Genomic DNA, 25,209 nt, shown 5'->3' on the forward strand with positions numbered 1-25,209 from the left:
CGTTCTCCCGCCGCCCCCGCGAAAAACCTGGCGAACGCTCAAGTCTGACTTGATCGACCCCCCGTGTGTTCGTGTGCCGTCTCCCGGGGGCGGTCGAACGACCCTGCGGACCCCGACGGGAGAGAGAACAACTCGACTACACGACCTCGACTGAAGCAGAAGTCTTCGACGGGGATGCCCGACTTTTGATTCGTCGCAGAGGATGGGAACAGGTCAGTCTTCTGATCGTTTTTACCTCATTTGGGCAGGAAGCATATCCGTCGATCTTTATTCTACACGTCGGAAGTGCGTAGTGCCTTATTTGGAATAGTCCTCGAGGCTTTTTCGTGAATCTGAACTCTATCGCGTTTTGTCTTGTTAGTTTTTCTTGTTTGTTTTCAAGTTTTATCGGAGATTTCCGAAATTTGTTGGCTACGTCATTAACTGCATACACGATCCGATTCTTGTTGATGGTTTTCTTCCATCTTCGTAAGTTTCTTTTTTTTTTTAGTTTCTATCGAAAAGAGTGTTCTGATGTCTGAACAAGTGATTACTTTTTAAGTTTTAAAGAACAAACAATTACTTAACAAAATGTTCTTTGTTCTTCAAATTTTGTTGTTCGAATAACTCGTTAAATACTGAGCCGATTGCATACAAAGTCTAGTCGATTCTGAGTTGAGAAGAGGCCGATTGAGATTAAACTCTGAAAATCTGTTTATTCATTCTCGAGATATTCTGGGACAAATAATTGTCCATGCACATGCGGACGCCTATTTGAAAAATGTCGAAGGTCATTGTCTAGACTTTCGAACATGTAGAATTAGTTCGAATTCCACTTTTCATTTTTGAGGCGATTGATATGACTTTTGCCTTATTCTCTTTTATCGAGTGGGAGGACATAAAGTTCAGTTTGTGGAACTGCGATTACCTAAAGTGATTCAGTAACACTTAAATGAAACTTTAATACGTCCATGCGTAATAATAGCTGTTGATAATTAACTCTGAAACGATTTATTGTGAACACTTCTCAGTAAAAAAATCGACTAAATTAGTTGCTTTTTTGTCAATAATTGATGGATGGTTTGAAAAATCTTGACGTGAATTCTGCAACGGAATTAAATGGTATAATAAATAGTTGACCCACTGTAAATATAATAATGCATCAAGTGATTAAAGTCGTAAAAATAAGGTTGCAAAATTTTCGAAAGTTAAATGCCAGAAAATCAGTCATCAAAGGGGAAGAAAAAGGAGAGAAGTTATCATAAAAATCCGAAAATGAAAGGTTGCGTTCTTTTCATTTGGATGGTTTTCTTAAATTCGAACTACTTAGATTTTGGATATGATCGATCCAATAGCTTCCGAGTTATCCAAATAGCATCTAAATAAGAAAAAAATAAAAATGATCATATCTCGAAAATGGATTTTCTTAGCTTTGAACTAACTAAATCTGTAATGTTATCGGTTGGGTAGTTTTTGTGTTATTTGAATAGCAAAATAACAAAATACGTAATTTTATTTCTTGATGTTCGATGGATAAGAAACGCATCCGAGTGTCAAGTTCTTGAGTTAGCCCAATCACGATGAGCCAAGTTGACCACTCAATTAAGTCTTGAATGTCAGTATTCTTTTTTTTACCGACTTTAAATTTTTTTAAGTTTGCCAAAGTGTAGAAAAAAAATCTGTAAGTAAATATAATGCTTTCTTTTGAATTACCAACATTTGATTACTTGATCCATATTTTTGAGAAACATCGAAATATTTCTTGTTCACTATTTAACTTCTTCTACCAGTAGAGTGAAATTGACTAAATTGTATCAAATATACTTAATGGCTATCACATAATGCTACAGTATAGTCTGTTATAACTAGAGAGGAAAGAGACAACAAATAAATGTTCACATTGCTCGTATAATTAGTATTCCCATCAGTGTTTCCTCGTTCAGTAGTAAAGCGTCTGAGTAATTTCCACTGTGATTTCTATGAGTTCTGGAACAATATCGGCGGTCGAATATTCGCTTATGTGCTAAAGAAAGCTGCAAAAATGGCTGAAAAAATTTTATCCATTGCATAATCTGCACTTCTGTTTTTCGAAATATCATATCGATATATCCTTCCTGTAAACCTACGTCGAAGAATCGAACCGCAGATATCGCACGATGAAAATTTGTCGGTCTAAATATTTTCAGCTATACGTAGTTTCAAAAATTCCTTGAAATGTCTCTCGATCCGATTTTCCGACGACAGCATTATGTGCTTATAAAAGGAATAAAATAACTGCGGTGGAAAAGTCTTGCGGAATATATACATATATTGTATATATATATATACAATAAGCCGTTGCTATCATTTCTTTACTGAATACAATCGTCTCTGAAAGAAGAGATTAAACATAGCACGAAAGCGCGCCGCAGGGGGATGTAATTACGTAGCTCGTTAACGCTAGATTGAATCCTAATGGCGACGTGAAAAGGAAAATCTAAAAAAGTTTAATTCGCTTTGAGGAAATCTCTTGCAGGGTGCATTTCGCAGTTCGGAAATTGTACCTAATGCAGGAGCCGTGGCATAATTAAAACCTACAGAAAAACAGACGTAGTAATAAAAAATTACTTCGTCAAAAACAAACAAATATATATATATATATATCAGAATACGATTGCAGAATTTAATTTTTTTACTCAACTGAAAAATTATCGAAGCGTTTTTATTCACGCTTCAATTACATTTAACGGTGTAGGTACACCTTTTAAGCGGCATTTGGAATACATTGATGGAATTATACGGTATTATTACTTAGGCAGCGTTGACTGCTCGTTTCGATGTGACGTGAACGAATTGGGGATTTCACACTTGGAGAGAATAATAATTACCTGCAAAAATCGAGTAACATGTGTTCACATTGTTGGAATTTTTTTTCTTTACGTTTTGACTGCAAATTTTAATTTTCAACCTTATAATTTTCATCCTTTACATCCATTTTTATCATTTCTAGAAAATTTTAATTTATCTTCTATTTTTTCAACTTTATATTTGCAGTAATTTCATTCGCTTGTTTAGCTACTTACGTTATCTAAAATAATAAATGAATCCACTTCCTCGCTAGATTCAACAAGTACTAAATTTATGCACGTTTCCTAAAAGAATGCCCAAATCGACAGAATCGTCCTTTGGTTGGGGTACAAAAATGCGAAAAACCAAAAAGTCGATGAGACGAAATCCCGAAAGTGAAATCACCAACAATTAGAAACGTAAAAAGGAAAAGTTGTCTTGCGGAAAAATAAAAATCGATAAAGCAAAAATGTATAAATAAATTTATACAGAAATTTTTTTTATTTTGGAACGAGCAAGATTACGGAGGACAAAATATTGAATTACAACAATACCGGACAGTCAGAAAGTCCATTTTTCAAATGTCAGACTCGTAGGTTTTTCGAAAATTCACGAATCCGAATTTTTCAATCACGTTTGACCAATGACTCGGAAGGTCGAAATCCCAAAATCCACGTCACCAGTTGCAGCTAATAGATGGCTTTACGCTTTTGAAGTGACACGAGGCTGCGTACGTGAATGTGGAACGCGATTTAACGTAATAATGTATTGAATAAATCGAACACCGTACGAGAAAAAAGATGCACTGTTTGAATGTTATTAAAAATATGTTGCTCGTTTCTTTGCGTTTGTTTTTTTTCTTTTTATGACTCAGACGGTTGTCTAATGCAATGAGATAATCTTGATAAAACTGGTATCGAGTTGAAGAATTTTACAACTTCCGAATTTTCAGGAGATTCGGTATTTCGGACTTTCGATATTTCGTCCTTTCGGGATTCTCGTCCATCTGCATTTTGCTCTTTCTGAACTTTGATTTCCGACAAACTATTTATGATTTCCGAACTTTCCTTCTTCTATACCTTGACATTCCGTGCTTTGTTCATCCGGAATTCAGGCTATTCTGCAAAGACTTTTTACAAACGCATAAATGAGCGTTTGATTAAATAAGCTCCAAGGAAAACATTTATTCTAAACCCGTTTCTCAAAAATTTCGGGTTTTCGACCAGTCCATTTTTTCATCTTCCAGGATTTTGATCCCCACCCTGTCTTCGCTTCCATTTCACGTCCAGTCGTGGAATGCATGCGGCAAAAAGATCGACGAACAAAGTGTAATCAGTAAGCCGATTCCTGCCAACGAAAGCTGGGGGCCAGTGTCGTTGAATGCGCGACTTTGAGTTGCAAATTGATTAAACGCCAGGGGGAGGTTCTTCTCTCCTCCGCGTTATACGAATTCATCCTTAAACGTCTCCACCCAGCGTCGCGTGTCGGGTGGGTTTGTACGAGGTGAAACTCCGCGGGTTTCGTCCAGGGGTAGGTTTACTTAAATTACGTGCTTTGGGGTAGTGAAAGGTGGGTAAGCAGATGAAGATAATCCTTTAGGGTTGGCGGCGTATACGGGCCGGAATTGTCTTCGTCTCTACGGTTGGCTTAGGCACGCGGCTGTGTTTTTCTTGCTGTGGATCATTAGGACGATTAGGGTTGCCGCGAATGGGGGAGAACAGATTAGCACTGAGCTCGATTCCTGCCCTTCGCGGACCGAAACACCCTGCGCTCAGTCTCCCCGTCTTCTTGCGCCTTTTCTTACACCCCGCATCTTTTTTCTCATCCGCCGTCTTCGCGATTTTACAAATTGAATTGTCCTTTCTTTTGACTGCTGCTTCTTCTTTTTCTTTTTCTTGCTTTCTATTCCCTCACTTTTTTTTTTTTTTTTTCATCCTTACAAATTTTATTCCTCCGTCCTACGACAGCTAGAATATAAATATTTCGTGCAACGTCGCTGTTTGAGACACAGCTTTGATCAATTTTTCTAATTCTGTTTGATTTCAGGAGACAGGCTACTTGATATCCCGTGCAAGGTATGCGGGGATCGTAGCTCGGGCAAACATTACGGCATCTACAGTTGCGACGGCAAGTACAAAATTTTGATGATAAATAATGAGACGGTTCTCGTGGAAAGGAATCGTTGACTCGTGCTTTAATTGACTCTTTGATTGATCACTGACTAAATTCTTCGGCAACAAAAGGATCCATATATTAAATTATCTCAAACTTTTAGGCTGTTCTGGATTTTTTAAGAGAAGCATACATAGAAATCGCGTCTACACGTGCAAAGCTCAGGGTGATCTGAAGGGGCGCTGTCCCATCGACAAAACGCACAGGAATCAGTGCCGAGCCTGTCGTCTGACCAAGTGTTTTCAAGCCAGCATGAACAAAGACGGTAAGTCGGCGTCGCAATTGCATGCTCACTGTTGAAATAGATTGTTTGCATCGTTATACGACGCGTCATGTCATACCTACTCAATTGTGGTTCGACGTTAAATTGCGAGAGCGAAATTCCACCCTTCGTTAAATCAAACGAACAACGAAATTACACGGTGCTTAATCCGTAAACAAACGTGTTAATTATTGTCGAATAACTTCTCATTCATCGTGACGTCGCACTTTGATGATTGTGGAACCGATTCATCGCTCCCCCGCAACGCTCTGAATGAAGTAGAATTACACGAGGGTTTTGTGAGCTTTCGTTAAGTATTCGAGACCGCGTCGTTATCACTGAAATTGACTCGTTTCGAAGTTGGAGAAAACGGACCGAGTCGAGAGTCTGGGATAAGGGAAGAAGCGACGAATCGATAACTTGATGTCAACTTTGTCGTTTTAACCCCCGCGACGGACAACCCTTTCAATTTTGCCACACGCTTCGCCAACGATTGATCAGGATTATAAGCTCGGGCTTTTTTCTCCGCAGTTAAAATCGATAGAACTTCCATCAGCCGTTCTATCTGCTGGGTGCAGAGAACGCTGGGTAATTTCAAACGTCTCTGTAAGAAGAGGTTTCAATCTTATGAACACGTTTCCTAACATCCTTAGCGCAAAGTCATTACAGATGGATAAAATTAGAATAGTATATTTGAGCATCCTCCAAGGTCTCCGATTACGAAATACGTACACTGAACGATTATTTTCAAATTTATTGTAATTTTAAGAAATGAACCTCACTTCATTCCGACGTGTTTTTGTCTCAGGTACGAATAACTTTCAATTCTGAAACGGTATTAATAAATTACGATTGCACTTTCTCTGATAGATGATCTCGTTGCAATATGTTGCTGAATCGTCTCTAAATTTTTCCTCGACTAACCCACTCGCAAAATCAGAATCAGTCCAATTCAGCACAAGTGATAACGAATATGGCAAAAGTGCATTCGACTGCATTTGAAGTGATCTGAACCCCATTCTTCAGCTACAAGAGTTTGCAAAATTTGCAATACGATTCAAAAAGCACAACCGATCGTGAACCAAAACTGTGATGAGCGACCTCAAATTCCTAGATTATCAAAGTATTTAATCCTCGAAACGATAAGCCACAGTATAAACCCCGCTGTGGTATCGCAAACGGCTAGAATTCTAGTACCTACCAGATTAAGTCTCCTCTGATTAAGATTAAACCAAAGATCCAGACATCAGTGTAACTTCGCTCTCGTAATAGAGCCGTCAGAATATCATATCCGCACCGTCACTGACCGTCCATTATGGATACCTACAAAGTCGGAGTTTGCGTGTGGGTTTGCGACGAGGCAAATGAGCTTAGCATTCTTCGGTCATCCGAAGAGGCGTCTTGCATGTGCCGTTGTAGACACAGAATCCGGCCAAGACGATGCTCCGCACACGATGTTAGAGGGGCAGATATCTGGGCACCACGGGGGGTGAGCTTGCGGAGAAATCGAGGGAGGGAAAGAGGCCATTTGACGGACAGGGTGAGGGAGGAGCGGACTGGCTGAGGCGCAACCGCTTCTGAAGCATGGGGGTGGGGTTGTGGCGGGGCGCTTCGGGGGTGGCAGGGTGTTTAATGCAGGACGGGTGGCCGGGTTCCCAGCGGCCGCGGGGGCTCCAGACGAATAAGAGAGGAGATTCAATTAGCGGCAGAGCTTCGTACCTTAGGGTGTCTGCACACGGTTGGATCGGTTCCTCGGGTGGGCGAAGTCACCTCTGCATGGAAGCCGCGTCCGTTCTCTCCTCCGTGGTTCCCATTTCCGTTAACGGAAATCGCACGTTGTGTCGAACGGCGCGTTTCGACGCTTCCCGTATCGTGTCGCGATCGTCTTTTCGGTGGGGGTGGTACCTTTAAAAGTTATAGCTGGAGCGGGTGATGCTTCGGTAACCGCCCGAGGCGTGCAATCATCCCGTTCTCCCGCACCGCGGGTTCCCCCTTCTTCCCCGTCTGGAGCGCCACCCTCTAGACCCCGATCTGCCAACTAGCTAGCACGAGTACCTTTTGTCTAACTCGGTAGATGTTTAATAATATATATGATTTTCAGACTGGTCGAGAGATCGCCAGGTGTTATAATAAATGGGCGACATGCCTCCACGGTCACACGGGAAGATGAAAGTTTTGGGCTTTTTGAATTATCGCAGTGTTTTTGTCTCTCCCTCTCGACTGTACAGACGTATGGGGTTGGATACATTTGTACTTTTTTTTGGTTTCATTTTTATTTTTCTACTAGACAATTAGAACGAAAGAATCAAGAATGTATCGCAATGAAGAGTCAATTTGACGTTTAGATTATCAAGTATAGAACTTTCGAGACCATAAGAACTTAATAAAATGCGAGGTGCAATGAAGGCCACTTTCATTGAACTCATGATCTTTAAATTGCTGGAATCTGTTCAACCCCATCTTATAAACGATAGCTTATATCCTCATGTTAAACCAATACAGTCAGTCATTTCAACCCAGAACTCTTTACATACATATCATGTAATTCACTTTTACTAGATTTTGATTATCATTGACGTAATAACTAAGCTACAAATTTGAGGAGTTAAAGGTAATCTGGGGTCAGGATATTATTCGGCAATATCTTGAAGGGTGCACATTTCGTCTACGTACATCGTGATGTTGCTCATTACATTGACGGTATCGTCATTCAATTGGTCGTAACATTAAAATGATGTAACAATTACTTGAATTCCTTTCATCATGAATTTTGAACGATTTTTCAAAATCGCCAGACCAGATTACGCCCGTTATTACCAGTCTATTTTTTCGAGATTAGCCTACGTTGTGAATATCTAGTGGATAATCGTCTCGAAACTCGATCTTTGGGCAGTGCAAACCGTCGATTTGCTTACGACGGAAGATCTGCAAAATCAGTTCAAAGATTTCGCGCCGCCTCGATTTATCGCCTAAGTGTATAACGTATACGTATACACCACGCCCGTATCATTCCGCTAATGCAGAACGCCACCACGGCTTCGTTGCCTCCTCGAGAGTCTTCGACCCCCTCCAGCACGTTTCTTCCCCCACTTGCATCTTCCATCCCCTTCCTCCGACCGCGAAGAATCCTCGAGGAGCGAACCCCGAGCCCATTTCACCCCATTATGCCACCACATCGAGCCCCCTCCTCTGGTCCTTCAGGTATTACTGGCTCCGAGAGTGCGTGTGTGTGCGTATGTGTGTATGTGTGTCTGTGTCTGTCTGCTGCTGGTGGTTACTTATTGGTATGCGGATACCAATACATTCTTCCACCTTCCATATCCACGCAGCTGCAGGAGCAGCCATCGCGCGTTCTCGGCTATGTATCAATAAATAATATCCCGGGGATCTGGGACTTTATTCCTCGACAAACAGTTTTTATGAAAAAGAAATAAAATAGAACTCGTGTGCTCGGATCAAACTCTGTATATAAATATGAATATGTTCAGATATACGAAACGTTCAATTCCTTTGATTTGTATAGTTGTATATAAGGTTAAACTGATAACTGAGGGTTAAACAAACTCTTAATTTCGTTAACGAAAAAACTGTTTTTAGGTCAAAGATTTTTTTTTTATTTTAACTTAATATCAGCTTAAGCAATTCTTTGTTCGTTCGAGCAAGTTTTTTTTTTTTTTTCGATTTTACGAAATTAAGAGTTTGCTGAATTTGAGCAATGGAGAAAATTTTCATTAGTCCAGCTACGATCTTTTTTGATCCAGTAACCATAGCTAGGAATTCGACTGCCATTTATTAATGAAAAATCAAATTAATATTAACATAAGAAGATTTGCAATACCTTCAGAATTTATTCTAGACTATTGGTACTTCAATAAAACTATTCAGGTTCGGATAATTTTTTTAGCTGCTTGCTATAGTATAGTTTTGGGCTGACAATAAATAATTTTCGTAATAATACACAGTATGCACTAATTATTCGAGATTAAGAGTTCTTAGGATGATATATTCGCCGTGTCGGTTGCACAATGTTCGAAACTGTATGAACGTGGAGTTTGAAATTTCCAAAGTAAACTCTGGGACGGAAAGGCAGACCGACGGATGATTGGTTGACCTGCGCATCGAGTCTGTATATGGCCTCTTCTACTTGTTGGCAGTTGGTCAACATCATCTGAAAAGCACACAGTGTTAAATCCGGGAATATATCCTGAAACTTTCCGTGAAACCAATTCACGCCCAATCAATTCAAAACTTGTCAAACAAAAAGTTGGAATCTCTTTGTTTTCTCTGACAATTTGCCCCTGCTCAGTCTTTTGAACCTTGTTTCAAAGGATTATAAAGTTTTCAACTCTCGACGAACCGCATCTTCCACGTCGCGAACAAATCTTCGCATGAATTATTGCAAAATTGATTTAATCGATCAGCTGATAGAAAGTGCAAATTGATTATCGATCACTTAAAAATTCTCTACGTCTCTTGAGAAATTGTTTTCAAAATTTTCCCACAAATAACTGACAAAACTTTCCGCTAGCAGCTTATTTTTATCAAATATAAAGAATTGTTCAAGGTTTCATTAAATTGAGAAACACTGAGATGGATGAGTATTAATCATTTCCATATTAATGCTGAGAACTAAATTGTGAATAAAATCGGGGACAATGACCTATCGCGATACAGTTAAATTAACACGCTCATATTATTCGGTCTTACGTAACAAGATTATTAATAGAATAGATTGCAGAGAATCTTTTTTTAATTTCTGTTGTACGCTATAACATTTTTTTTTTTTTTTTTTCCAAATGTTCCAGAGTGTTTTTCAATCAAGTCATTAAACTTTTCTTGGTTGGTCAGGGTTTCAATTACCCTGGACGTCTAAAAAACGTACCGTATAAAAGCTCAGATTTTACAAACGGTTATAAATTATTATTGCACATGAAAACCAATCGTACACGATAAAATAAATGGACAGTGTTTAGACTAATTAAACCATAAATCGATCTAGTATTTTCGGTGAAAATGATGGTCATATTTTCAGAATTTGGAAAATATTTGTACATGCATCAGCGATTTCTTGTACAGTCTGCAGGCTGAACCACAAAGAACTATAGCAAGCCATGAAATTAGACAATTTAATACTTGAACAATGAATGACCAAACATAAAACATTATACAGCTCAAGAAATAATATCCTAGTTTTTCATTCACAGAAACATAGTTTTCACTTATCATTTCATTGGGTTGTTCTTAGGATGTCTGTGTTATGTGTTTTTTATGACAATTTTTCAATTTTTGCTCATCACTATTTCCACTTCAGAAACTTTCTCCTAGTTTTTAAAACTTCTGCAACGTGGTCAGCAAGTTATTTTACAGAAATTTTCTAATTGTTCTTTCGAAAAGTTTGCCAGTCCTTTCAAGAGTCTGATTCGATTTTTACTGAAACAACTGTAAACTTAGAAAAAAATCTCTCAATTTTCATGCAAACAATGTGCAAAACGTGCATTGACTACTTTGATATCTTATTTATTTTTTATTTCACTTCAATTACGTTATGCATATCATAAGCGACTTGGATTCAATATAATCCATTAATGTTTGTACACAATTTAATAGACCAATTTTTTAAACAGCTTGACTGAAACTGATCGGTAATTTCACGTTTATTAATTATACAAATGAATGTTTGTTACACTAAAAATTAAATAAACTGATACAAGAGTGAACACTTTTTATAAAATACGTGTTTAATATACTCCAATACGTACTGATTCACGTAGTCAGACTGATGCCTCAAATTTATTGAAGCTACTTGTGCTGGCAGAAAAATGTCTGACAAAGTAAATCAATTTGAATCGTTCAAAATATTACGGTTACCTCATGTGATACGATAATGTTTTATACGTTAATTATACCGTAATTAATCAATTTCAACGTTTTTTTCTACAAAATTCGAACTAAGATGATTCACGGCTGCTTGATTCCTCTTTCTCATCGATGTAAATCCTCAGGTCTTTCAACGTCCGGTTTCCCATGTACTTGTCAACCTGGCTTAGGCCAGCCTTAAAGAACACGAGGCTGAAAATGAATAGACACATTAATCATCCTTACTTGTCAGTTTTTTGTCTTCAATTAAATCTTATCCTTTGGTTAAATTGCTCGAATACTAGATTAGAGATACTACAGTCGAAAAATCAAACTCAAGGTAACGAGAAGCAATTTTATGGTAATTATTCATCATTACGTTGGGTATCCTTTAACGCTGTATTGCCCGCAGAGTCTACGATGTCGATCACAGTCGATTTTGGCAATTTGTATTTGACTGACGTTGAAGTTTGAAGCCAGTTGATCCCACGTCGGCATCAGTTCCGTAGAATATATGCACCTGATGAGTATCAAGTAGGTATATTTTCAATAATTATATCCGTGGGGTGGGTGGAAATTTCGAAGTTGAAAAGCTTCGAAGGTTTCAAATTCCGGAAGAACGAAATGTCGAAAGGGCATAACTCCGCAAAGCTAAAGTTCTGAGAGTGCGAAAATGGAAGAAATTTTAAACTGAAGAATTTCCGAATGATCGAAGATTTTCAGTTCTCTGAATTTCTCGTTTGATGCAATTTTACCATATTGATTTGATTTTTGTTTTTTTTTCTGATTTTTTACACCCACTCGTTGAGTAAACTACGCTGTGTGAGTATATTTCAATTTTTGGAATTTTACTTTATTGAAACTTTATTTTTCGGAATTTCGATCTATAAAAAGTTCACTTTCCATGACGTTTCTCTATCGTAACTTGAGTTTTCGGAATCTTGTATTTCGGAACTTTGAACCGTCAGGTTTCCCACCATTCAAAACTTCGTTAATTCGTAAAAATCTGACTTCCTCACTTCAAGTTTCGTCACTAATTAATTCGGAATTAAGCGCTTTCGGTATCAATCAAATCCATCACTCATTTCTGTGTAAAAAAAATGCAAACGACTTACCATGAGGTGTAAAACATAACAAAATGATCTTTTTTTGCTACTTCTGTGCGGAACTCCTTCGCCGAATAATCAACAGCACGAACATCGGCAGCCTGTGCATCAAGCGTTGTTCGGCATATGAAAAAGGTGGTGAGAAGTACGATGAATTTAAGAAACATGGTCGGAAATCGAGTTTGTAGATCAATCGCTTTCCAGTATTCCTTTTGTGAGATCGAGGGAATTTAATCAATCAATTGCTTGAGAGTTAATTTAATAGAGAGTTGATGAAATAGTCCGACCTCTGCTTTCAGACCAAATTTCCACGAGCTACTGCATACACGTAATAGCATTTACTAATCGCGAAATACATTTCGAATAAACATTTCACTCACTTGCTGTGTAAAGTTCAGGCGATTACGCTGTTTGAGATTAGAGACGATTGCCTGTTTTGTTTGGGCTTAGCAAGCCGGGCGTGAATAGATTGTTTATAATTACGTATGATAACTAGTCAAACAGGGATAAAAATCTGTGCCTTTTCAAAACCATTCCTGCTGTTATCATTGAGTAAGTAAAGTTTTACAATGAAAATCGGTAAATACAGTGATACGTTCATATTCATTAATAATATCGAATATAAATTAACTTTTCGAGCTTTAGTGAATTAATTCCGAGGTTAATTGCTGGGCAATGAAAATGGATTTTACGTTAATGAGTGTTTAAAACTTGTGTAAGATCGGATTCCGAAGAAATTCGGAACAAAAGTTTCTGGAATTTTTTCATTACGGATTTAGCGCCAATATATGAAATAAATATGCCCTCGTACAATTGTTGATACATCCTGTATCCCATTTTTTTTCTCTATGTCGTAACTCATTAGACGCGGTGAAAAAATTTAATACCAAAAAATCAAAAAAATCACAGTCCGGATTAAATAGGAAAAGGCATGGATTCGAAACTTGGAAGAAAATTATTTTTGTAGCGATAAATATTTTTTTTCAGTTACTTGTTAAAAAGCTTCTGGGACAATTTTCACATACTCATCATAAGAAACACTTTTTCTTACCATGAGATAATCTTCAAATGTGAGAAAAAAAAGTATAGCTAAAGAGACTTTTTACGTGTCTCCAGCATTTTTAAAATCTTGTCATGAACTGATATTTTGCAAATTCCCTAAATTTCTTAGATCTTGCAGGTGAAAAAAAAGTGTTAAATATGAATAAAACTTGACTCTGATTACCGAAAACAAGGCATAAAATTCAACTAGATATGAAATTGTTGGAATAAACCAGAATTTCGAAAAAAGGGATCAACATTATCGATCATTTAAAAATTGCAAACCATTGTGCCTTTATTATAATAATTGTCCTAAAATTTATTAATACTGCGTTGTCTCTTAAATAGTTTTTCCATCATCTAACTTTTCTTGTCCTGCCAGGCTATCAATAATCCTAAATTACTTACGATGAGTATCTGACGTAGTTTCAGTTAAAAAAACGTTTTCCTTTGCGCAAGGGATAGAGAAGATGTAATAGAAGAAAGAGAGAGAAACCCAACGAAATTTTCAGATGAAATGTTATCTACTTTTCTTTTTAAAAAATTGACTTTGACGTTTTCTCCAATTAATTATTCCTGCTGGCGCTATTTAGCATCGCTATTTACCCATCCAAAGATCGTTTCTCAATTTCTTAATGCTAAAGAGATAAATCTTGCAGCAATTTGAAGATTTGTACATACAGTCGTATGTACATAATACAGTCGTATTATTTCAGTAGTAAAACCAAGAGTGCGTCAGACACGGTATATAATTTGAAGCAACAGTCTGCATTCAATCTATTCCATCTATTTAGAAGTGGTTAATTATTTGACACTCTCTCTACAACTTTCATCATACCATGAAAAGGAAAAAACCATTAACGCTTCACTCTGTAATGTAAGAATCATATTTTTCAGAAAAACCACAAAATTATTGGAAATAGAGATTAAATCATTCCATTTTAATATTCAGACAATCTCAAAGATTCCAGAATTCCTAAACAACGTTCCAACATCTTTCGGAAATGTTATTTTGATATGGACAATTGAACTACAATTTTAAGAGAAAAATTTACGACTGTCAAACGCGATCCTGAATGTAAAACGTAGCACTCCATACTTGTTGGCAGTTGATCAACGCAATCACAAAAGCACACAGCGTTAAAGGAATGTATCTTCCGCGCAGCTTAAATTTCCTTAAACTTTCGCTGCAATCTTCGCACGCCAAATTGATTCAAAAGTTTAGAATCGCTTTGTTTTCCCTGACAATTTTCCGCAGCTCAGCCTCTTCTACCATTAAATTTCAGAAGATTATGACAAAGTTTTCGCATTCTAGTCAACCGCAATCTCCACATGAACAATACAATTGTTTAAATAATGTGAGTGCGCGTATAATAACGCCCATAATTAGAAAGTAACAGTGCAGAAAATTTGCCATAATTTGCTGAAATTACTGAAAGGGTACAATTTGAAAAAAAGAATGTATGATCGAAGCTCACTAAAGAAAAAGACTAAACAAGTACAATAAATAAAAAAATAAATAAATTTAAAAAAAAATACTTGCGGATTAATGCTGCACTCGCAATGTACAGTGGGGATTGTCAAGCTTTGCCGGCTAGTCGTGAACGGGAACGGGAACAGGAACGGGATCCTCTCTGCGTGGGAGATGGCGGCTGGCGAGAGGCATTCGTGCGAGGCGTGCCTTACACGATACGAACGGCGTCAATCCATCCAACGCTACGGGGGTGAAACTGTGAGCTCGTATGGGTGTGACGGGTCGTTGCGTTAAGCTGCTCTTTGATCGTCACCTGTCACCCTCGTGTATAGGCATATACCTACAGAGAACGTGATACGGCGCCCCGTTCGGATGGAGGAATTAGCCAAGTGAAAGACGAGGCGAGCCTTTCTCACTGCATGCGGATACATAGTCTATTAAGAATCAACTGAAAAGGGGTTGAAGAATTGAAACTGTATTGTTTCTCACATCGTTTGCGATGAGAATTTATTTTTTTATTTTTTTTTTGTGGGGGAGGGGGGGGGGGGGGTTAACAGAAAATTTTACAATTCCTAGCTTAACAGATGTTATAAAAGTTAAATGCAATCATCCGGGTTCTGATTTTTCATTATATTCGCTGGACTTATTATGCTGCACTTCGTCCTGCTTCAAATTTGAAACACTGTGTTCCTGCAGACAATATACGTCATGTCTTGGAGCTTTCATGACGATTCGCAAATTTTTTAGTACTGTGGAAGTTTGTCTTGTTTATCTCGTTCATTTACCAATGTATTTACACAGTCTTCTGGAAACTAAAGTAACTACTGATAAAATTATTGCAGAATATTCCCTTAAAAATTACATCTCAAGCATTTCGAGAAGAAAAAGTTTGTTCATTTATCAGCATGCGACTACAGTAAACTGATATTCGTAGCTCTAAGATTCATCTCGTTCGATCAGAATTGATTCACCACTCTGTCCTATTCTCAAGTGAGTGGAAATCAAGCCTTGTGTTAGCAAATTTGTTGTTTGACGCTTACTAAAGTAAACGCGCACACGCGTACATGAGATAAATTATGTGCAGTGTCAATGTCGACGAAATATTTTTCCGAATAAACCGCCAAATTACCAACGGTTAAATTCACCTTGCCATTCCTACAACATTTACTTCAATACTTTTCCTTGTGCACCAGGATAAAGTATGAAAGAAAACTGACAAGAAGGTGTAACAACATTGGCTATGAAAAATCTTTTAAATTTTCAAGAATTGCGTACGATTTTCCCATGTTCACGAAGACTCGTAGCCGTCTCCCAGCGCTACACGATGCGTGTGTAGATCTCGTTCGATCAGATTCGAGGCAGGCGTGTCTTGAATACAGCCAAAGACAAGTTTATATTCCCGTATGAATAGATATCGGGAAGAACCCTCAGCCGGCGTGTTACACGCTTGGAAATCCACGGCAAGGGTGGGTCGGGGGTGGGTGCATGTAGCGCGACCTCGCTCACCCAGGGATTAGCCTCCGAGCTCGCTGACTGCTGAAATGTTCACAGATCGGTTTACCGTTTAGTTGGATGGCGAGTGTGAGCCGTTTTATAGGGGTTGGAGGCTGGAGGCTTGGAGGCCTGGAGGACGTGTGTGGGAACGCGCATTGTGGCTCGCACGTGCCGCCCCTGATCCCCATCCCTATCCCCATCCCCATCCCCCTCACCTTCCTCTCCTCTCCTCTCCAGGGTAACCCGCGGCGCCAAGGGACACGTGTGGGTGGGGGTTGTGCTATCAGCCTGCACCCCCAACCTGGGCGCGGTTCATTCCAGCGCATGCGATTCGCAACTGGGGCAATGTGAAAACCTGAGCTTGAACCAACGACTTTCCCGGATGCATTCGTACGCCCTGTGAATTAATACTTAAACTTATCAGCTTATGCCGCGCGTTTCAAACCGTATATAACCGCTGCCTTATCGCTGCTGCCTTTTCCTTTCGCTTTTAAGACTCGCGTTTTTTATATCATTGTGCGGTTGAAAAACGTCGACAAATGTCAAATCCATTTCATTCAGTTTATGCTGTTTTTATATTCATCGGACTTGTTGCGATAGGTCAAGTTCTGCTGAACTATTCGGAAAAATATTGCAAAGACGTATGAATAGGATATTAGACGAGTTATCGATAAATAAATTTTCTCTCTTTTGTCGAAAAGCTTACATCTTAAGATATATTCACGTATTTGTCGATTTAAGTAAAAGTATCTTTGAAACGAAGTCGAACACTTTTATCTTGTTTGTATAATGTAGGTAGTAATGAAATTATTGGAAAATTATTTCATTATCTTCACGAAGATCAGGTAACAACGGTTAACTCGTAATAATCGTATATATTTGTTTGTTTTCACGTCACCGTCATTAGTTTATGATAATCAATGATTTAACATCAATCTCAGAAAGTCTGCAACTTCTTTTGCCTCACAGTTTTTTGTTTTTAGTATGTATCAAAATTTCTGTAAAATATGCAGAGTATGGTGAGTGAACCTTTATAGTTCATCATTACCTGTCAAAATTAAATCTTACCGCTCCCAAATCATCGGAACATTCAGGGACATAAAAAGACACCGTTCCTAGAGATTAAACACTGACAATGGAGTGCAAGAAATCAATTTTTCATGCATTCAATCTCATACTGCAGGTAGTAAAAAAAATTTCAGTAAAATCGTGAATCACCGCAATCAAAAAATTGATTTAAAGGTCACTGATTTGAACTTCTAACACTTAATCTTCGTGCTAATTATCTTTCGAATTTCTACACGTGATGAAGTATATAATATACTCGTACTATTGTAGAAATGCGAGTGGACGGCCGACCAGCGACGGTCAATACTACTGCAGCCGTATCGAGATGCACTAATCTTTGAATGCTGCATCGCATCCCGATATAGATAATCAATCTCTCCCCAATGTTTGATTTGATGATCTGAATAAATGAAACTATATCCCAAGTAAATAATCTTTAAGCACGAGGGGCGCGTTATACGTGTGAATTTATCATGTTACATTTATTGAAGCCTTTTTACATTCAGAATACATTTTCAGTATTTTTGGGGCCAGCAGGTTGGACTTTTCAGCTGTCAGCCTATTTTAATCCTTTCAAAACGGTTGCTAATTCCAGACGACATACATTTATAAAATTTATAACAAAAGTTCCACTCATGAAAATTTTTTTTATACACGGATGTTTTTTGTCAACGGTTAGAATACCTATCTAAGAAAAAATGTATCAAAGACTTTACCTGCATTCAAGTATGTTTTCTACTCGAAAAAGTGCAACTGAAATAGTCAGTAAAAGATGCGCCTGATTTTCGTTTTCACGTCGAATTTCACAGTATGTTTAAAATTAGTTTCGTCTGAAAAAAAATTGTTTATGTTTCTAGAATATTCTCAAACGTCATGAAAAAAATATAATGAAAAGTTGTAAACTTGAAAAACATTTCGTGTTTACTGTAATGGACATGCGTGTAACTTTTCATATGGGCTTAGAAAAATTCTGAAAGAAATCATGAAGTTACAATTTGTTCGGAAGTTTACAGTAGTTTATTGTGAATTCGAACTTCCTGGCCAATGCTAAAAATTGCTTAAAATAATCCGTCTTTGTACAATCCGGAATAGTTTTAAAACACGAAAAATAAATACTTCAATCGATTTTATTGACACACATTTCCGATTCTGTGTATACGTGTACCTTGAATTTTTCATATCTAAAATAGCGTCACTAAAAGTGACAAAATATTTCATGGAAGTTTCTGTTACTTTAATTCAGACTTTTCATCAAAGGAAAACACCATAAATCAGTGGCACACTGTTTTTCGGACAATTCATGCCTCGTAATTTGCATCGATCGAGCTTTCCAGAACTCCATATGAAAACATATCTGCTAAAAGAAATAACCAGCCTTGAGCACACATGCACACGTGTTTATTCAAATTTCCCAAATAATCAATAAAGAAAATACGCCAAGAGCGGTTTCAGCAGCACTTGTTATTGCGCACGTCACTCATTTTATTGTGATTCCAATATATTATACAATACATACGCGTAAAAATATATATACATATATTTATACCAATTGTATCAATGAATACATGAATCGTTACAGTGTTAAAAATCTAGTAAAACGTTTTTCTGTTGCGGAAGGGAGCAGAATATCTGGCAACGTTTTCATCGGATTGTGTGAAAATTCTGTTTCAATTGTAAAAAAATTTGCAGTATCGAAGCGTCGAATTTTTTTCTGTTAAAAACTTTGGTGATAAATTTACACAGACTTTTACGAAATTTCATCTATAGGAATTATAGTCATCTATGAGATGCAGTTAAATTTTTTCACAAAATTACAGGATTCATTACTTTTTCGTACCATATGTTTCACTAAAGCCTTTTGAAAATCAAGAACAGGAATCATTTTAATAAACTTTTCACATCGATATTTTCTTCGCCAGAGTATGAATGTTAATTGAACTGTTGCATCTTTTGTGCCTTACATACAACTACTTAGGTTCAAAAAAAATGTCAATATCTCAAGTAAACGGTAATAATAATTTTCTTGTGACCAACTTAATATTTATATGATTTTGATTAGTTCCAAATTGCAAGTCCAAAGTTTGTCACGAAGCTAATTTTGAAGTATTTAAAAGAAATAAAAACCGTGTATGATGAACTACGTTTCCTGTTCACCAATGCAGCTGCAGAACTGCAGCTAGGCTGTCGTTTGGGACGAATCGAATATCCAGGGACGCGAGTTAGAGCGTGGGATTCACCGTCTGTGATCCGCTCAGCCTCATTAATGATGATGTGCTCTGCTACTCTCGGCTCTGCCCAAAACACACGGGTTTTCTCTCACCCTGCCGTTGAGCACCGGTCCAACCCTCTTCTCCAGTCCCAACCGCGTCGCCGAGCCTCGGTTGCTCATATTCGTATATAATTTACGAAACACGTATTCCCGACTAATTATTTATCATCACGCGTCTCCGCCGTACCCGGTTTTGGAGCACTCTCCGAACCCAGGATCCGGGGCTTTTCGTTGTGGCTTTCCGCTCGCATCGAAACCCGAAGGTGGATGAATACGTACAACAGCTACATCCTGAAACAATATAGAAACTGTTTGCCGATCCTTTGCTTTCCGGGAACTTTGGCACGCGTTGTATAACACCGATTCACCACCCACGTGAGGTCCCATACAGGGTTAAAGCCAGCTTCAATTAACATCCGAAACAGGATTAGCGGATCACCTCAAGCACGTTGAGCTCCAGGCTTAGCCTACTTACCGAAGATGGTGCCTAAATTTCCAACAAATTGTAGCGCTCATCGGTGTAAAATGCTGGTGAAGTTTTATCTCACACAGTTAAAGCTCTAGTTGTACTGATGCCGATGATTGATGGGCCGAAATTATCAATGACATAAGAGTATGTAATTGCTAAGGAACAGATGGTTTCATACACCGGAAGATGTTTGGTGTAATTGATGTTTAGCAGTGCAGCACGAGCGGGGTCCCAGGAAGCCAAAGCCTCATCTACACTTGTCTCATCACCACCATCACCACCATCACCAACAACCGCCACCACCCCACGTGACGCATCATCCTCCAGGTCACCCGGCCACACCTGGACACCATGGACCAGCGGCACATCTGTTGACTCATCACAGGTTGGGCCCGCCTCTTTCTCTCTTTTGTTGCACCTAGTTGCATGTCTTAATTTATGAGCCTTTCGAGGGTTTCAAAGACGAATGTACCGGGTTATTTCCGTGATGTGCTCCAAAGGGGACCCCTAACTATAGGCAAATCGGGGTATGAGTTCACTTCGACTCCTAATTATAGGCAAATCGGGGCACAAGGTTACTCTGAACAGCTCCGATGCTTTTTTGTTAACACGCAGTCGATGTACCCTGTACCCTGATTTGCCTATGATTAGGCGCCCCCACCGGGCGCATGACGGAAATAATCCGGTATGAGTCTCGAACATCATGTCTTATTTAAAAAAAATGTATGTACAGGATCCTAAGATGCGACCAGAAACCATCGCCGTATCCACCGTCGGTATCGATACTGCAAAAAGCAAGCGAAGGATCACCGCCCCCGGCACCTCTACCGCCTCCGCCTCCGCCGCCGCCTCCAAATCTCTATCATACAGCTGCTGTCAATCTCGGACCACAGCCACCGCTTCTGCAAATTCTGATGTCCGCTGAAAAGTGTCAGGTAGTAAGATCAGTAAATATCAGTGGTAAAGAATTTGGAATGCGAGCTTGAGAAATTCGTCTGTTATTGTTAGTTATGTCGTCGAATATTAGCTTTCTTATGCAATGCTATCGACTGACAGAAGATTGAAAAAGAATCGTGAATGAAAATTGTTTGCATAACTTTTTAGTTCTCTCAATAATATTTCTCATACTTTCTGACTTAATGTATTTCTTGTCTAAGTTTACGATGTACTTGATCAGTCGTTTTCTGATCCTGAGTAATTTTTTAAAACACTGTCTGTAGATCGACCAATTCATAAAGGAAGCTTATACAGGTGAAAATAATTTCTACGATAATTCACGAAAATACGGATAGATGGAAAATGATATAAAATGTTTATATGTCGTGGAAAATCCTTGTTGTTTTTGTGGATTATTCGTAAATGCAATTGTCTACTGAAATTAGTTACAAAAAAAAATAAAAATTACTCTGAAACGCGTACGAATTTTTACGGGAAATTGTTATCATCATAAGGTACAAATAAGTGTAGAAAACTACGGCTGCTTCAATATCTATTTGTAATCATGATTTTCTCCAAGATTACGAATATCAGAAAGTATGATATAGAATTCTTGAGCCACCTCTAGATGTCGCATATCAATCGCAAGAAAAATTACTAAAGACGAGTTAAGTATATACCTAGCAGATAGCGTTTCTATATTCGAAACTTATTTCATCTCTTGAGTACGATCTCAGCAAATTTAGATCCGTCGTGTATTTCGGAACTCTGCTGGCATCTCAATAGACGAGTCTTGTGGAAAATTACAAACATTAGTTATTTGTTGAATTCAAAGTTCAATGATTAATATTATACGAACAATAATTGAACAATCCCGGAATAGCAAATCATCCTGCAGTTACGATTAAAATTACAACAAAATTCTAAGAAAACTTCTGTTCGAAAACTGGTATGGCCATGTTTCAAAATCGCAGAACTTGTTTTTTACCAGGGTTATATTCCTCCAAAATGAACAAAACCTTTTTTCGACACACGCTCTGAAAGAAAACTTTGATTTCGACTCGCTGTATAATAAAGTTTGAATTCTAAATTCGTTTCATCTCAGGAACTTGTATGGAGTGCCAGACTTCAGCCAGATGGAGAGACGTCCCCAGATCAGACAGAAACCGAAGCAAGCCACAGCCCTCCCACAGGAACTTTGCAAAGTCTCAGTCCAACATGGGAAGTTTTACAGGTGAGCGTGTTTCACCCTTTTCGGGAAACAACAAAACACTGGACTGGGAAAATCCAGTGAGTCTTTGCGATCTGAGGCGAGCTGTTCGATCTTTTAGGAAACAACGGCACGACTGCTGTTCATGGCAGTAAGATGGGTCCGTTGCCTGGCCCCTTTCCAAACCTTATCTAAAAACGACCAGCTTCTCCTACTTCAGCAGGCCTGGACCCAGCTCTTCCTACTCCATCTTGCCCAGTGGTCAATATCCTGGGATATTTCGGGGCTTCTCGAGGGTGAACAGGTCCGGGGTCGTTTACCCCCTGGGGATTCTTCGCACGAAGAACTGACGACGATTCAGGTACAACATGCACCTCCTCTTCTTATGTTATATTTTCAATACATTAATCTTGGTTTTCATAATTTAATCGAAGGTGAAATTGTACTTGAGCAGCTCTAGCTGCCATTTTGTTTGGTGTGAAAGAAAATTTGATATACAACAAACGCTGACAATTAGTGTAAAAGCGAAGTAAAATTTCAAGTGTGTCTAATAGCGGCCATTTTGATTTCGCATCCAAGTTTCAAATACGACAGACGAAATATTGTAAAGATATTGTTTTCCTCGTTAATAAGAGCCTAAAATTGTCAGACTTATAGTATTTGATAAATACCTTTTAATCTCCATGAGCTTAACCCGTGAAAATTATATTATATACGTGTGTACCTGCATTGCAAAGATAAATGGACATGCTTGATTCTTTGATGAATCATTATTAATTCTGTTCGTTCATTTTTCTTTTTTTTTTAGGTTTTCTTCTTTATTGTGTCAGACTTTTGATATACTTATTCAACTGTTATCAGGGTATATTAACAAAAACATACGAATACAAAGAACACTCAAGAGAAACTATCCTATTTCGTAGATCACGTTATTTAATTCATTCAACATGACTCTAATAATGCAGATCCGTTACAACTGATAACCTATGATTATTATTCAGGAAATCATGTGCAGATTCAGACAGCTTTCGCCCGACGGTAGCGAGTGCGGTTGCATGAAAGCGGTTGTTCTCTTCACGCCAGGTAAGATAATGCTTTTCGTCATCTATAATGATACAAGATAAATATCGGGGTTCGCAAAGAAGGATTTTTTTCGATTCCAATGCATAAATAAAGGATTTTATGAAGCAAAAAAAGTAATCAACTACTCTCGATGGCCGGTATTTCCATTGATTCGTGAGCTGATAAAGAGTAAAAAAATGTCATTTTTGCAGCTTTTTTGAAGTAGATTGATAAAACAGAAATAAAGTAAGCAGGTCCAGCCCCGTTAGTATTACTGATGCCGAAGTAACAAAAAAAAACTGTTCATATAATTTTTACAGTGTACTTTTAATACTCCGTTCAATTTTTTAGGTATAACTGTTCTGTTACCATCGTTAAGGAATTAATTGTTTATAATCATAGTCCGCTAAGTGAAAATGATAATTCTTGCAGCCATGTTCTAGAAAAAATACTTTTCACACGCATCGTTAAAATTGTGATCGTGCTTTTTGGCCTCACTAGAAACCAGGGGACTTCACGAGGGGCAGCCGGTCCAGATGCTGCAAGACCAAGCCCAGTGCATTCTGGGAGATTACGTGAGGTCGCGATATCCTCGTCAGCCAACAAGATTCGGGAGGCTGCTGCTCCTGTTGCCGAGTTTGAGGGCTGTCAATCCTTCGACGGTCGAGCTCTTGTTCTTCCGGGAAACGATCGGGGAAATACCGATCGCTCGCCTCCTCGGCGATATGTATCAGATGGAAAGATACTCGAATTGAAAGTACAGATTCGTATTTCATGAGAAAATCTGATGTGACTAGGGAACGACTTTGACGTGTTTTTATATACGAACAAGATTAAGTATTATGTTATTTTATGCTTTAAGTATTATGTTATTTTATGCTTATCCCGCGATAAGATTGGCTATTACCCATATTCAGATAAGATTGGGATCTTCTTATAGGTGAAATGTACATATATGTATGTTTTATTGTAGTCGAAGTGTGAAGGATCAATGGTCGTTTAATTATTCACTGAAGGCTGTTGATCCTTCTCACGATGAAACGTTATAGTTGTCAAGAATGTAGGTGTAAGGTTTCACATGCAAACTGTGAATAACAGCTGTCAGCAGAATGATAATGTGTGTCCATTACTATAATACGTGACAAAGTGCATTCCGCTAATTTCGTTAAATAACTGCTAAACAGAAATTTAAAAAAAAGTAACAATATTTTAGAAAACGTGGGAATAATTTTAATATTCAAGTGATTGAGGCCTACGTAAAACTAAATGCAGGTATATGGAGACAATTTTTAATACAGTGTGATGAAAAAAAATAGCATCTCATCTCGTTACAAAAGATAATTAGATACATTTCTCTTAAATAAATATTCGTTGTAAAATTTAACGGACGATACTTTGACCAAAGAATCTATGCTTCAATTGTATATATTATAGGTACACATATAGCTGCATATATTTATTGATACGTTTTTCTCAACAATCTGTTACGTTTATCCGTATAGGAAAAAAATTCATATTCAATTTGTTCCTATTCGCGCTATCTTGCGTATAAGGAAAAAATCTTGCGCAAATAGGAACAAATTAACTATGAATTTTTCCCTCACACGGATATTTGCGCTATCTTGCGCAAATAACAGAGAGATAAAATTATATAATAAAACACTATCAATATCTGGTATTATGAATCTAGATTTCAATTATCCATACATGCCAACAAAGATGGAATACACATTTTTTTCAATACAGTACTGACTTTGCAATATTAGGTTTGAACTTGATTATAAATTGCTCCAAGTACGTTCATCACTTTATACGCCCAAAATGAGTATCTTATATATATCATGGTATGGCTCCTTTTCAGTATTTGAAACGAAAGAAAACGGACAAAAATGTGCGAAACGATAAGCCGATTCAAGAGATCGGTTCAACATCGCCAATGCATTGCATTTCTTATCAAAAAATGAAGCACAATACTAAAATCTTGG

General features: G+C 38.0%; 2 protein-coding genes across 3 annotated transcripts; one reads left to right on the forward strand and one right to left on the reverse strand.

The window, feature by feature from the left end:
* LOC124408489 (protein dissatisfaction) lies at nucleotides 1-24,076 on the forward strand. 2 transcript variants are annotated; one of them, XM_046885447.1, is made up of 9 exons: nucleotides 1-212; nucleotides 4,852-4,932; nucleotides 5,081-5,242; nucleotides 20,227-20,401; nucleotides 20,750-20,951; nucleotides 22,058-22,186; nucleotides 22,284-22,523; nucleotides 23,164-23,245; nucleotides 23,726-24,076. In XM_046885447.1, the coding sequence occupies exons 1-9, from the start codon at nucleotides 203-205 to the stop codon at nucleotides 23,977-23,979; spliced, it is 1,335 nt and encodes a 444-aa protein (XP_046741403.1). In that variant the 5' UTR covers nucleotides 1-202; the 3' UTR covers nucleotides 23,980-24,076. The 2 variants fall into 2 exon arrangements, with proteins under 2 accessions (XP_046741403.1, XP_046741411.1); XM_046885455.1 differs by having other exon boundaries at nucleotides 20,230-20,401.
* Nucleotides 9,099-12,442, reverse strand: LOC124408513 (thioredoxin domain-containing protein 5-like). The gene is made up of 4 exons (XM_046885480.1): nucleotides 12,211-12,442; nucleotides 11,475-11,615; nucleotides 11,108-11,308; nucleotides 9,099-9,407 (listed from the first exon to the last, which is right to left on the reverse strand). Exons 1-3 carry the CDS (start codon nucleotides 12,366-12,368, stop codon nucleotides 11,188-11,190), a joined length of 420 nt encoding a protein of 139 aa, XP_046741436.1. The 5' UTR covers nucleotides 12,369-12,442; the 3' UTR covers nucleotides 9,099-9,407; nucleotides 11,108-11,187.
* Nucleotides 24,077-25,209: the final 1,133 nt, after the last annotated feature.

Source organism: Diprion similis, chromosome 1 (assembly GCF_021155765.1).
Source record: "Diprion similis isolate iyDipSimi1 chromosome 1, iyDipSimi1.1, whole genome shotgun sequence".
NCBI classification, from domain to species: domain Eukaryota; kingdom Metazoa; phylum Arthropoda; class Insecta; order Hymenoptera; family Diprionidae; genus Diprion; species Diprion similis.

What these genes read in the sequence shown, in the direction of transcription:
- LOC124408489 (XM_046885447.1), top strand. An exon ending in CGGCATCTACAGTTGCGACG is followed by an intron (nt 4,933 to 5,080) that starts GCAAGTACAAAA and finishes TCAAACTTTTAG; the next exon opens with GCTGTTCTGGATTTTTTAAG. An exon ending in CAACATGGGAAGTTTTACAG is followed by an intron (nt 22,187 to 22,283) that starts GTGAGCGTGTTT and finishes TCGATCTTTTAG; the next exon opens with GAAACAACGGCACGACTGCT.
- LOC124408513 (XM_046885480.1), bottom strand. Translation starts at nt 12,368, where the DNA reads ATGTTTCTTAAATTCATCGTACTTCTCACCACCTTTTTCATATGCCGA. An exon ending in GTTATGTTTTACACCTCATG is followed by an intron (nt 11,616 to 12,210) that starts GTAAGTCGTTTG and finishes GATACTCATCAG; the next exon opens with GTGCATATATTCTACGGAAC. An exon ending in AGCGTTAAAGGATACCCAAC is followed by an intron (nt 11,309 to 11,474) that starts GTAATGATGAAT and finishes ATTCATTTTCAG; the next exon opens with CCTCGTGTTCTTTAAGGCTG.